General features: G+C 31.5%; 1 protein-coding gene across 2 annotated transcripts in view; it reads left to right on the forward strand.

Annotated features, from left to right (window-relative positions):
- LOC145255801 (ribosome maturation protein SBDS-like) overlaps positions 1-13,896 on the forward strand; it is a 190,541-nt gene that overhangs the window by 166,590 nt on the left and 10,055 nt on the right. For both annotated transcript variants that reach the window (XM_080114488.1, XM_080114487.1), the window contains exons 2-3: positions 5,974-6,103; positions 7,233-7,433. In XM_080114488.1, coding sequence (XP_079970614.1) covers positions 5,974-6,103; positions 7,233-7,433 — 331 coding nt within the window. The remainder of the gene's footprint in view (positions 1-5,973; positions 6,104-7,232; positions 7,434-13,896) is intronic.

Here is a 13,896-nt window from a genome sequence, read left to right on the forward strand (position 1 = left end):
ACTATGCCTCCCCACGGGACCGAGTTAGACACCAGGGTCGTTTTTTAACGTGGAGAAAAGGTACAAAAATAAAAAATTGTCTCAGTCGTGAAGGACTGCTCCTCCACGGAAAGAGAACAAGAAATGGAAGTGCATCATCTGAAGAACAGATGGTATTTATTTGCTCCCCCACCGAGCAAATTAGGCACAAGGCCGATTTTTAATGTGAGGAGTGAAGGGAGGGGGAAGGGAAAAAGGGGACCAGCTCCCGAGAGGTGGGAAATGGGAGCTGGTTAATGGTCAGGCATGTGGGGTTGCCCCCACATCTGGTCTTTGCTAGTCATAGCTAGTCATAGCTTGCAGCATCTGCCGGAACAGATACTACACTTTGATCTTGACCAAATCTACTGATTATAAAGAAAAGTAAGAAGACAGCAGAAACAGTTCAATGATAGCTTGAAGGTGTTCCTCAAACAGCTCGGTTTGTAATCCGACTTGTAGGAAATCCCAGGTCAAAGCAAATGTTCCTGGCATACTGCGAGCCACAAAATGGCCCACGATTGTAAATTTGCACATAGTGAAGAACACAAGAGGGAACGTACTATTAGAAAAGACAACAGTCAGCACCTCTGCTACAGAATTATCCCATAGGTGGCTTATATCCGGGTGATGTTTTTTTTAATTTTTTTTTTTTTACATGGTAGTCACCACTTATCAAGACCCGGAAACTACTCAAGGATGGGTGTCAATAAGTGTCAGGTGGTTGTTGAGACCACATAATTATTGGGAGTGGGTAGAATTTTATTATTTAAAAGGATGACTTCGACAAAAAATTTATATTGATATTTTGGCCAGTTGCAAAGGTAGCTATTGCCTACCAGTATCCACCAGTAATCTTCCAAAACCGACACAACTCGCTAATAACTCCCAGAACAATGGTAGTCAGTGGTATCTGCTAGCTACTACTACTAGACAATGTCTGACTGTGGAAACCAGATGATTTTATTTGGACAACAATGTTTGCTATTTTCTAGAACTGACAACTGTAGTCTAATTTGTTTAGAGAGGGAGGAGGGGGCTTCATTGAATTTGTCCTGGGTTTGTGTCATACTTCCAATGGGCAACTCTGGTACACGGATCCCGATAGTGTAATATAAAGTGTAATATAAAAAGAATTTGAAGAAAAAAGAAAATGGACAATGTTTTTATTTAAAAAAATTTTTTTTTTAGACCCTAAATACAAAATCTGGAAAATGTTTTTGATTTTTCTGAAATCAAACATGGCAACATAAGACATTACTCACGTTTGTTTTAAATTCAATTTTTTTTGGGGGGGGGGGGATGGTTCTATAAATACTACAATAAGTGTTTTTTTTTTTAATTTATGTTTTTGCAGACCTTATAGTTCTTATTTAGCATTAGAATTCAACTTAATTCCCAAAATAACGTAAATCGGTCAAATAGTTTTCTAAGAAAATTAGATTTTATGAAGAGTGAGACAGTCATGTTTTAAAATGTGTTAAAATTCAAGGGTGACAAGTAAATTTAACTACCAAGATTCTGTTTGTATCTATACTCCTATAAATTTTTTTTTTTTTTGTGTATTGATATTCATATTAAAAACTCTTTTTCTATTTATTTACAAAGAAAATACAACTTTGTTATATATTGGTCGTGAAATTGCATTCATCTGCAAAAGATCTAGCTAATTTGCATATTATTTTAAACATTCATTTTAATTAATTCCCTACTAGTTTTTTCGTTTTTCATCTTCAGTTAACTATTACGTGTAATTATATTCATGCAGATATTCTACATGATTTATACTTGCATAATATTTGCATAAAAACGTTATAGTAAACACAAACCTTTCTATATATATTTATGTATGCATATATATATATATATATATATATATATATATATATATATAAAAATGTAACTCTTAGTTCGTTCGTAATTAATATTCTAAATAACCACTGGACGGATGGCTTCCACATTTTGGTATAATATGTTTACTGTACTCATGCGTGTTTCTATATATCTCTTTGTAATTATAACATCATACGTAAATGTAAATTTTGGTAAATTTATTCTTTCCCTTTCCGGAAGCAATCGTTCGGCCATATAATGATGTCTCCCCTAGATTTGGATAGCAAGTGCGTGAAAAAAATGGCGTCTCCAATTTCGGCAATAAAGTGTAGAAGCACCAAATCTGCTGAGTGACAAATCTGCTTAAAATATTGAAACAAAGAAAGAAAGAAAAAAAAGAATAGAAACTCTAAATGTATCAGAAATTTGGAGGAATTTTTGACACCCCTAACAGAAAACTGCGAATAAAATATAAAAAACTCATAATTTCTCTTTTTAAAGTGAGTTGTTTATTTTCTATATGGAATATACTTTCAAAATAAGCTATCAAAGTTGTTTAAAAAATAATATTTCTATTATTTTTTATTTTTTAAAAAAGTGTTTACAAAATGTTTACAAAATGTCGGCGTGCCTTCATGCAGCCATTTTTTTTATGTAATAAAATCAATAGAATTTTACGAGTTAAATATTTTTCAATTTTTAAACTTTAAAAATCTATCAAAATGTTTCTATTGGTTCAATTTTTACGATATTTTCAGGGTCAATGTGAAATTTTATGCTCTTTCCAATAAACCAAATATAATGTTTTAGACAAACGTTTTTTTTCTTCTCCCATTCACACTCCCATTTTGAAATGTTTATTAAAATGTTAATTAATTAATTTGTGTCAAAGTTTTATATCACAAATTGAAGATAAAAGATCAATAAAGAAAATATTCCAATTAAAACAAAAAAAAAGAATAGTTTTTTGGAAATTTACCTGTAAAGTCCAAAGTGTAAAACCTTTTTTTTTTTTAAAAAAACATGTTGATTTTTTTTAAATGAAAGCTCATGTTATGCTTACATCGTCAAGTAAATACCAGATGCTGACGGCAAATTTTTCTACCTCATTGAATGTTTTCTTTTTTTAGATATTAAAAAAAAAATTAGTTAAAGAAGTATTAAAATATATCAATCAAAAATCTGTGTATTTCATTAAAAGAATCTTTTTTTAAATCGATGAAGTGGATTTTTTGTTCTAGGGGAAAAACTTAGAAGTGAATGTGCGTTTCTTTTTTAACTACGGAGGATGAAAAATACTAATTTTGGTTAACACGCAATAAAAAAGAGACATTATTTATGCCCTTGGATGAAACTATACTTCATAAATTTCATTTTAGCAGCAGCAGCTATTTAACACTTCATGCAAAACATGTTACAAAAATGCGATTTTCTAGGACCCTCGCTTTAAAAAATCCTTTTATTTAAAAAATACATGGAATTTAAAATATAAATATGGATAAATTCTTAACAATGAAGAATGGAACTACCAATTTTATAATATTCTTTTTAGGTAAGTCATTTTTTTTTTGGCATATATATACAAATATTTATAAGCAAGTCAAAATATATTGATTTTCTTTATATTTTTTTTTAAAAGAAAGCCGCTTTAAAGAAACAAATATTGCATAATTTGCTATTAAACCTGTTATTTTTTAAAAATTTGGTCTTGGCTCCTTTAATTGAAAAAAAAAAAAATTAAGATTTGAATTATATTTTCAAGTAGTTATAAGCTTAAAAAATAGTAAGTTGAACTATTAAGGTTCTGATCATCATTTTTAATGGCCACTTTCTGATACACCTACAGAACCTCTCCCAAACATACTAGCAATAATTTGATTTCGTCTTTCCTTTCAGTGTTTCCAATAAGGGGGATTGATTTACTAAGATTTGTATTGAAGCTGGGCACTTATTAAAATTATTTAATTGTTGAATTTTTTGCATTTTGGTTAAATTTGTTAGTTTGTTAGCGCTAAAAGCCCACACAAAAAATTGAACAAAAGACAAAATTAAAAAGAATGGTACTCATGCAGAATTTAACCCCCCCTCCCCGCACTGGATTCCAATTAGTTTAGGGTTCGACCGGCAATCACCGGATTCAGCCGAGCGTTGTTCAAATGTTGAAACACTAAACCAACATTTTATTTATTTATTTTTTTGCAGAATTAATGATGGGAGTATTTTTTCCGTTTATTTTCTTAACATCTGTTGACAAAAAAAATTTGTACATTCTCTTGAAAAAAAATCTAACTTTTCTCTACTTTCACCTAACTATTTACAGTGTTCATATAAAACATTCATCTTTTCTTTTTATAATAAAAATTCTGTTTTCAAAAAGAAATGTTTACTGCCAACTTTCTTTTAAAAAAAAAGTTTTCCTGAAAAAAAAAAAAGAAAACTTTCACCTAACAATTTATGGTAAAAAATTCACCTTTTCTTGGGGGGAAAAAACAACTTTTATTGATTTAAAAAAAAAAAAAAAAAAAAATTGCAAAAATAATAAAATAAATAAACAATACAAAATGCAATTTTTTTATGAGGAATGTGTTCAATTTTAACAAACTGAGCCACAGCAATGCGTGGCCGGGTATGGCTAGTATATATATATATATATATATATATATATATATATATATATATATATATTTATATATTTGTTTAAAAAATTTTGCCTACCAAAGTCCTCTGTCAATTTTTGGTCTACAGACATGAAACTTAATATATAGGGTATTCAAACTCATGCAAAACTTTATATTTGGGTTTTAACCATGGAAAATCGGTGCAAAAGTGTAAAAATTAAAAAAATGGAATTTGCCAGGTGAAGGTCGAATGACAGCATTACAAATATTCACGCATTACATAATAGCTATTGATTCATGTTTTAATTTTTAACCTTGCAGCAAACGTTTTCATAGCTCGGGCATTAACATCAAAGGAAAAAGTAAATCGTAAGCTAAACGTTTTGGTTTCAATTCTCTATGGTGGCGCACGAGTCATTTTTCTTTTTACAAGGGAGTCACCACTTATCAAGATCCAAAAGCCACTCGAGAATAAGGGTTAATGAATGTGTAGTAATCGTTGATGGTGTAAATTGAGTAGAATTTAGATTATTTATGGTTACGGCTCAAAAAGAACTTGTTTACATTTGGATTTGAAGGTTACCATATTGTAATCCACCGAGAAGCAGACCAGTGGAACAGTGTTCCACATGTGGGCAGTTCTAGGAAAGAAACATTGTTCATGGAATCTGCATTTAGATTTAGGCACAGATAGAAAGTGAGGGAAATTGTTGATAGTGGTTTAAGCTAGTCGAGTGTTTTTTTTGTTTATTTTTGTGGAAGTTTGGCGAGGGAGGACCATTGATTGAAGCTCAGATGAGCATTTGACATGAAAATAATGATAGAGCAAAGACAGGCTTGCAGTATTTTTTCTGTGGGGAAAAAGGTTGCAGAAAGACAAAAGGGCACCACTTACTAGATTTCAAAGTCGGTTTTGAACTCCTATCAAGTCAAAATAGGGCATGTATGGTTTTAAATTTTTACAGTACATGCGTGATTGTTAAACTCAGAGTCTCTGTACAGAATTTCGAACAGAACCTTTTATTTAATCCACAGCGTAGCTTGCTCTCATTCCATCAGCCATAACTGGGTAAAAGTCTTTACTGGGTAATAATTCTTAATTGTATTCTTAGTATTATTTACAGCGAGGATTCAACCCCCTAAAGATAGTCACTTAGAACTGATTATCACTTAGCACTTTTATCTGTTGTGCCATGGATCCTTGCAGCTGTGATTTGGATTGGGTTCTGGGAGTTCATCAGATATTGGCTGGTACTTACAATAGTGGTTCGATGTTGGTGGTCAATTTCTGAGAGATCCGTACCTTCTACTCCTCTGGGAAGCTACAGCCTTGATAGACATTGGTTTTTGTACACTACTCTGTACTATTTGAAATTCAGTAATTAAAGTTTAAGCATAAATTGTTAATGTAAAAGAAATTGACAGTTTATTGTTATTATTGATAGTTATCCTTGATTTTTATTTATCATTTTGATAATATTTTTTTTCTACTCCCACTCACCAGTGAGAAAGACATTGATGAAGTCCTCCAAACCCATGCAGTGTTTATGAACGTCTCTAAGGGCCAGGTTGCTAAGGCTGAAGACTTGAAGAGAGCTTTTGGTACTGATGACCAGGAACAAATATGCTTACAAGTAAAAATCTTTGGGTTTTTTTTTTTTCTTTTCTCCTTATTTATTTTTGTATTTTACATTTTTTGTTTACAAACTTTTAAAATTATTGTAATAATGCATTGTATACTTCCACAAGCTTTTGTTTCTTGATTTTGATGGATCATCATAATAGTTTGGGTTTTGAGATTTCATCAGATATTGGCTGGCACTCACAATAGTGGCTCGATGTGGTCAATTTTTGAGAGATTCATACCTTCTATTCCTCTGGCCAGATACAGCTTTGATAGACATTGGTTTCTGTATTATTTGATATACTTATGTATCAGGCAAAACTATTTGTGTACATAAAAAATTATGGAAAATTATCAGATAAAATTTTTGTCATGAATAAAATCCACTTCTTTCTCCTATTTCTATTATGCATCTTTAAGCCAGTGTGTCAGATCATCTTCCTTTTGAAGATGATGTGTGGTTTTCTTCAGAGTTTGTTGACTACAAATAGTAATTTTATTTTTTATTAAATTCATATTGATAATTTTCCGTAATTTTTGGCTCACACAAATGGTTTTGCCTGATATGTAAGTATATCATAGTTTTCTTATTTTATTTTGATCTACCATATTTCACTTGCGTATTAATCGACATAACCACTGAACTTTCATACTTTGGCTTATTAATTTTAATACTATCCAGAAATTATTTTCTAATTCACAGCTTAAAGGCTTCAAAATCACTTTCGAATTTCGGACGATTCTAAACAGGAGGAAATAAACATTTTCATTCTGTAAACATTTGAAAGTGATTTTGAAGTCTTTAAGTTGTCAAATAGAAAGCGGAGTGAAATTTTATCCTTTGCTCCCATGCCATTTTTTCATGTTTACAAAAAGTTATGAATGAAATGTTTTATTTTAAATTAATATTTCAAGTCGTGAACTTTGCAGCTAGTTGAACAATAAAGACAAAATATTGATGAAATATAATATTTTTTGAGTTATTCATTTTTCAAATTATACTTAAAAATAATTATTAATGCGTATCGCAAATATTCTTTTGTTTTTTGCAAGATTTTACACTTAAATTTAACCATTCTTGATTTTATAAAATCAATAAATTATTTGACTTTTTTATTTTTATTTTATAATTTTTAAAGATTTTGGCCAAAGGAGAACAGCAAGTCTCAGAAAAAGAAAGACACACCCAGCTAGAATCGATGTACAGAGATATTGCCACAATTGTTGCAGACAAATGTGTTAACCCCAAAAATAATCGGCCCCATCCAGTCACTCTCATCGAGAAGGCTATGAAAGATTTACACATTTCTGTTAAACCAAATAAAAACACCAAACAGCAGGTAATTAACAAAACATTTCATTAAGGGGTTTCCCATTTTTTATGGACCCTAAGCATGGCTGTCTCTGTAGTGCAACTGCGATCTTTCACTAGAGGTGATGTGAATTTTTTAAGATAATTAACTAATTGAATTTAAGGGTATCTAAATTTTTTGCTGTTGAGCTGAAACTTTGTGCAATAATCAAAAATATGTTAGAATACAGAAATTGAAAAGAAAAAGATATTTATTTTATTTAGAAAGCGAAATATTGACCCTCCTGTAAAGAGGACACTGGGTACATGTCATATATTTTAGAAATCAAAAATGACTATACATCCAAAATAAAATTTACACACTTTTCCCGATCAAAAAATATGCTTAAATTTTAATTCCTGCAGATTTTGTATTTATTATTACAGTCAATTCTCTATTGAATATTATATTGTACCTAATATATAGTACTGATTTCAAAAGTTAAAAAAACAAAAAATGACTTGGATGCCATCAGCTAGAATCGAAACCAAAACTTTTGGCACTCTAGCCACGTTCCCTGCTGTTTGAGCTATCAACAGATAAATAAGAAAGCTTTAAAATTGAACCACTTCAAGCTATGAATGAATTTGCACATGCGCAAAAGTAATAGAAATTTGTTGGCAAGTTGAAATGAACATTTTTCATTTCAACTTCTCGACATATTTCTGTACACGTTATTCTTCCAGCCAAACAAAGATTTTACTCATTATAAACCATCCTTGGTGTATGATTACTATTTCCTGTCGATTTCAGTGTTATGTGACCAGTGGTTTAAGAGTTTATTGGTTAAATATTTTCACACATGCCCACACATTTTTTTTTTTTTTTTTTTTTTTTTTTACACAAAAGAATCATCACTTATCAAAACCCAAAGGCCACTCGAGGATAAGGGTTAAATATACAGTAGTCAAAGGGACAATATCATAGTAATCGTTAGAAGTTTAAATTTTGATAAATTGGATTACTTAAGGGGAACGGCTCATCAAGAACTTGTTTACATTGGACTTGAAAACGACCATATTGGAGTCAACTGGAAAGCAGGCAAATGGAAGAGAGTTCCACAGGTGTGCAGTTCTAAGAAAGAAGCTCTATTCATGGAATCTACGTTTAGGTTTAGGCACAGATAAAGTGGGTGAAACTATTGATAGTGTTTTCAGCTAGACGAGTGTTTCTCATGAATGTTTGGCGAGGGGAACCATAGATTGGAGCTCAGACAAGCACTTGTCATGAAAATAACGATAAAGCAGAGACAGGCTCGCAACGTCTCTTCGTAAAAATTTACAAACTCTGACTAAAAAAAAAATTGCATAATTCAGATGACTTTTCTCATTTTGTTATTTTCGTGTTTTGGCCAATCTTCTTTAGATGCAACTTTCTGAAGTCTGAAACTTATACAGAATTTCAAACACAACTCTTTATTTAATAAACTGGGGTAGATTGTTCTTGTTTTCTCATGTTAATGGTTTTCTTGTCCACTTCACCATGTCAAATTATCCAGCCAAAAACAGGAAGTGAAAAGGAGCAGACAATTTTGACTATAAATCAACAAATTTCAATTAATTTTTTTTTTTTATTTCAGTGTATAGTTTTTTTTTTTTGTTTTTTTTTGAGACTTTGTACTTTGATAATAAGTGAACTTGTCTGTGTATCTGTGTATGTCTGGACAGTCTCTACCAAACTCCTCTCTGAATTTCGGTCTGCAGTCTTGAAACTCGATATATAGGGAATTTGGACTTGTGGAATAAATTTGATTTGGTCTTTAGCCGATAAAAATAGCTGCTAAGGCGTGAAAATTAGAAAAAATTGAAACTTTATTAACATTAGTCAATTTTAAAGTGCACTTGTATACATGCGCAAATATACAACACTACGCAGCCTGCTAGTATATTATACTGCCATCCGGGGTTATTATACTAATCCTATACTCAACCTGTATTTTTTGCTTTTAACTAATTAATCTTGATTTGGTTGACCACTAAAACTCAACTGCAACATATTTTAGGTTTCACTCCAATGCTAAACCAGTGCAAGAATTTCTTGGAAATGTGGTTGTCAGTATGTTTGAGAACTACATTTTGCTAAAGGCAGAACCATCACAAAAGAAATGTGGACCAAAAATAACGTCAGAAACAGCTATTTCATTGTGTGATCCTACTGATTTTCATCCATATTTGCATATATAGAAAATGCAATTGATTATTGCAGTTGTGGCTAGTCATTTTTTTTTCTTTTAATGACCCGTGGTGCAGTGGTTAGAGTACTTGTACAACATCAGTTGTAAAAGTAACTTTCTCCTGAAAGTTGAAGGTTCAATTTTCATTGTGGGTGACTGAAAAGTACAATTGCAAATTACTTAGTCATGACTGGATAGAAGTCCTAGCGGAATGAGAGCATGCTACCACTGTAAAGTAAAGGGTTCTGTTCGAAATTCCGTACAGATTCTTGAGTTTTAACAGAAACATTCATAGTTCAACAAGATATAATAGATCAAAGCCTATGTATTATTTATTTGGGAAAAATGCATTTTCTTTGCGATTAGAGCAACACAATACGAACAGATGCCCTTAAACTTTATCCATAATAGCCCCAGATAACCATACATGTTTTGTTTTGTGATTGATTTGTAGAAGCATCATTTCATAAACAAACTAATGTGTTCGATCACAAAAATCGTCAGAATTATCCGGTCTCAATGAAGTTTCAATAATTTATTGGATAAAATGTCTCTTATAATTCTTAGTGCGGCTGTCCGAAAATGACAATGTCTACCATCTCTAATAGCAGACGATACTACATGCACAGACAACCTCACAAATGTAGACAATAAATTCAGCAATTGATTCCATCTATCCATAGCCCTTGAGCCCCTAAGGGGCATAGGCCATCTGCATCTTTGTAGATGCTTTTGTAGCGACTGAGTTCTTTTTACGAGGTGAGGGTGCTGGCCCTACGCCCAACCTTCCCAGAAGGTACATACAGCGCCTAGCCTTCCCAAATGGTCACCCATCTGGTACTGGCCAGGCTCACCATTGCTTAACTTTGGTGATCTGGTGAGAACCGGTGTGTCAACGTGATTGTGCCGTACCAGCAATTGACTAATGACAATTTTTTATGAGCAGATGGTCAACTTTTGTTTTGAATTCAAGATAGCTTGCTATTACAATATGCAAATTGGTTAAATTTTACAATTTAGATATTTTATATACTACATATGTCATATACAATTTTTGGACATGCAGTGAAAGGTTTAGTTTACAGTCATTTTAAAAATAGGCGTAAAACATTTTTCTATAAAAACAACATTCAGTACTAAAAGGTGTTAAAACTGATTTTCATGTGATTACTAAAACCAAAATCGATTTTATTGTTTGTAGTTTCTACTTTCTGTAAAGCATTTTCTTAATATTTTTTTCTGGTAAATATTCAGATTATTTACAACAGAACACCGACCAACCACTCTAATTTGTTTTTTAGAGATAATCAAGGTCGCTGATAACGAATCTGATAATCAAACCCGGAGCAAATTTACCATTTGCATGGTATTAACCCCTAAACCCACAGACTATTTTTCGCCATTTTACAGCTTCCATTTACGCTACGCACGCGTGCGGCAACATAAACGACGGTTGTTGACTGTGCCTTCACGTAGAGAACTGCCTTTTTATATGGCGTACGAATCTTTTGTGGAACATTTAAACTTATACGAAAAAGAAGAAAAGCATTCCAAGTGGCGGGGGTTAATGTCAGAAAGACATTTTTTTTTTCATTGCCGGACAATTTAAAATTCAAAGAAAAAATTGTCTAAAACAAAATTTTGAAAAAATGCATTACAGTACTTTTTTTTTTGGGGGGGGGGTTGTCTTACGTAGTTTTTAATGTGGTTTACAAAAATATAAGCACCAAACATTTTTATGTTTTTTATTTTTTTTTGCAGGAGGGGGATTCAATTATAGCACTTGTGTAGCTTAACAGTTGCTTTTGCAGTTTAATTAACTGTTTTTCTGTAAGTAACGCACCAACATTTACCGATTAGAATACATTTTAACATTTTTAAATTTTACTGCTTTTTGTTTACATTGGATGAGGAGGCGAAAAATGTTAAATGGTGTTCTAATCATGTCAGTGCGTTACTAGGTGTATCAGAATTTTTGTAGGAATTTTTGACACCCCTAACACGAAACTGCAAATAAAATATAAAAAACTCGTAATTTCTCTTTTAAAAGTGGGTTGTTTATTTTCTTTATGGATTATACTTCTAAAATTAACTATTAAAGTTGTTTTAAAATTAATAGAAATATTTTTTTTTTATTTTTTAAAAAACAGTAATGAAATTAATTGAATTTTACAAACTCGGTATTTTTCAATTTTTGAACTTTAAAAATCTATCAAAATTTTTCTATTGATTCAATTTTTACGATATTTTCAGGGTCAATGTGAAATTTTATGCTCTTTCCAATAAACCGAATATAATATTTTAGACAAACGTTTTTTTTTTTTTAATTCACGCCCCCCCCCCATTTTCAAGTGTCTATTAAAAAGTAAATAATTAATTTACTCACCAAAGTTTTATATATCACAAATTGAAGATAAAAGATAAAAGATCAATAAATAATATATTCAAATTAAAAATAAAAAAAAGTAGTGTTTTTTTTAGAAATTTACCTGTAAAGTCCGAAGTTTAAAACTTTCTTTTTTAAAAAACCATGTTGTTTGTTTTTTCTTTTGTTTTTTGATTTTTAAATGAACCCTTGATCCTTGCTCCTTTAATTGAAAAAGAGTTAGGTCTTGAATGACATTTTTCGAGGAGTTATAAGCTTGGAAAGACGGGGTGGAATTATTCAATATTTTTCACAAAATTTCTGACACACCTAGTGCGTTACTTATTGGAAAAACGGTTAATTAAGTGCAGAAGCACCTGTTAAGCCACACAAGTTCTACAATTGAATACCCCTCCCGCAAAGAAAAAAACGAAAAACATAAAAATTTTTGGTGCTTATGTTTTTATAAACCGCATAAAAAACTACGTAAGACAAAAAAAAAAGAAATTCCCCCCCCCCTAAAAAAATACTGTAATGTATTTTTAAAAATTTTGTTTTAGACAATTTTTTCTTCGAATTTTAAATTGTCCGCCACCAATGAAAAAAAAAAAAAAAATTTTTGAAATTCTGTTCTGAAAAAAAGGTCTTTCTGACATTACCCCCCCCTCCACTTGGTGTGCTTTTCTTCTTTTTCGTATAAGTTTAAATGTTCCACAAAAGATTGGTACGCCACGCAGTTCTGTACATGAAGGCACATTCAACAACCGTCGTTTATGCTGCTGCCGCGCTCGCGTAGTGTAAACAGAAGCTGAATGGCGGAAAGTAGTTTGTGGGTTCAGGGGTTAATACCATGCGACGGTAAATTTGCCCCGAGTTTGATTATCAGATTTGTTGTCAGCGACCTCGATTACCTCTAAAAAAACAAATTAAGAGTGGTCGGTGTTCTGTTGTAAATAATCTGAATATTTACCTTTTTTCTTTTGAAGAAATATTGTAGCTGCAGTCAGTCAGCCGTTAGCTAAATGAGTTGTAATTGTGCACACGCCGGAAATTTTGAAAATAATACATTTAAATGTGCATTTTTCGGCGAAAATTCTGTATTTTCTTCAATTTCTACTAATGTTTCATTGGAGTAATCTCCCTTTGTTTTTTTTAAATAGCAGTTATCCCCCTTTAAAGGAAACCTTGAAAATTTACTAGACTCTCTGTGAGCCATTGCGTCACAGTGACTTATTTGTTTCATTTTGATTTCACTAGAAAATTTATAAACTATTATTTTTATGTAATTTATTAGATTTATATATTATCCTTATATAAGTAAAGAAACTTTAAGTTGATATCTAATTTTCATGCGTGTTTGTGGTGTATACAGACTATATAAATTAGATGGCAACACTGAACAAAAACGTTAACCTTTTTTCTAAATCGTCACAAAGATATTAAGAAATATAAGAAGGGGTGAAAGAAACAAATATAGCTAAGTGAGAGATGGATGGCTTGTTCAGTAAATTACCAATGACAATTAGAACAATACAACAGATTTTTTGGTGCTTGTGCAGTATAAGGCACAGGTGAAAATCGCATTCCAAGTAAAAACTCTTCAAGATGCTTACGTATCGCGCAAAAATAAATATCCTCTTCCAAAGTTATGAAAAATAACTAAGTAGAAATTTAATTAAAGATGATCAGTTTTTGTATTTTATTAAACCGCTATTCATTATTACTTTATTAAATGACCGATTTACGTCCCCCTGCTTTACAGGATTTCTGCTCTTATCAAAGGTAGATTGTCAAAATATGCTAAAACTGATTTTTATTTTTAACTAGCCTGGGTGCCCGGTGTTGCATGGGTGTTTGGAGGTGTATGTAAAATGCTTTTGACTCCTAATGGGGTTATGTGACGAATGGATTCG

The sequence above is a fragment of the Euprymna scolopes genome, chromosome 31, assembly GCF_053919585.1.
Source record: "Euprymna scolopes isolate OS-2025 chromosome 31, ASM5391958v1, whole genome shotgun sequence".
Lineage (NCBI taxonomy): Eukaryota > Metazoa > Mollusca > Cephalopoda > Sepiida > Sepiolidae > Euprymna > Euprymna scolopes.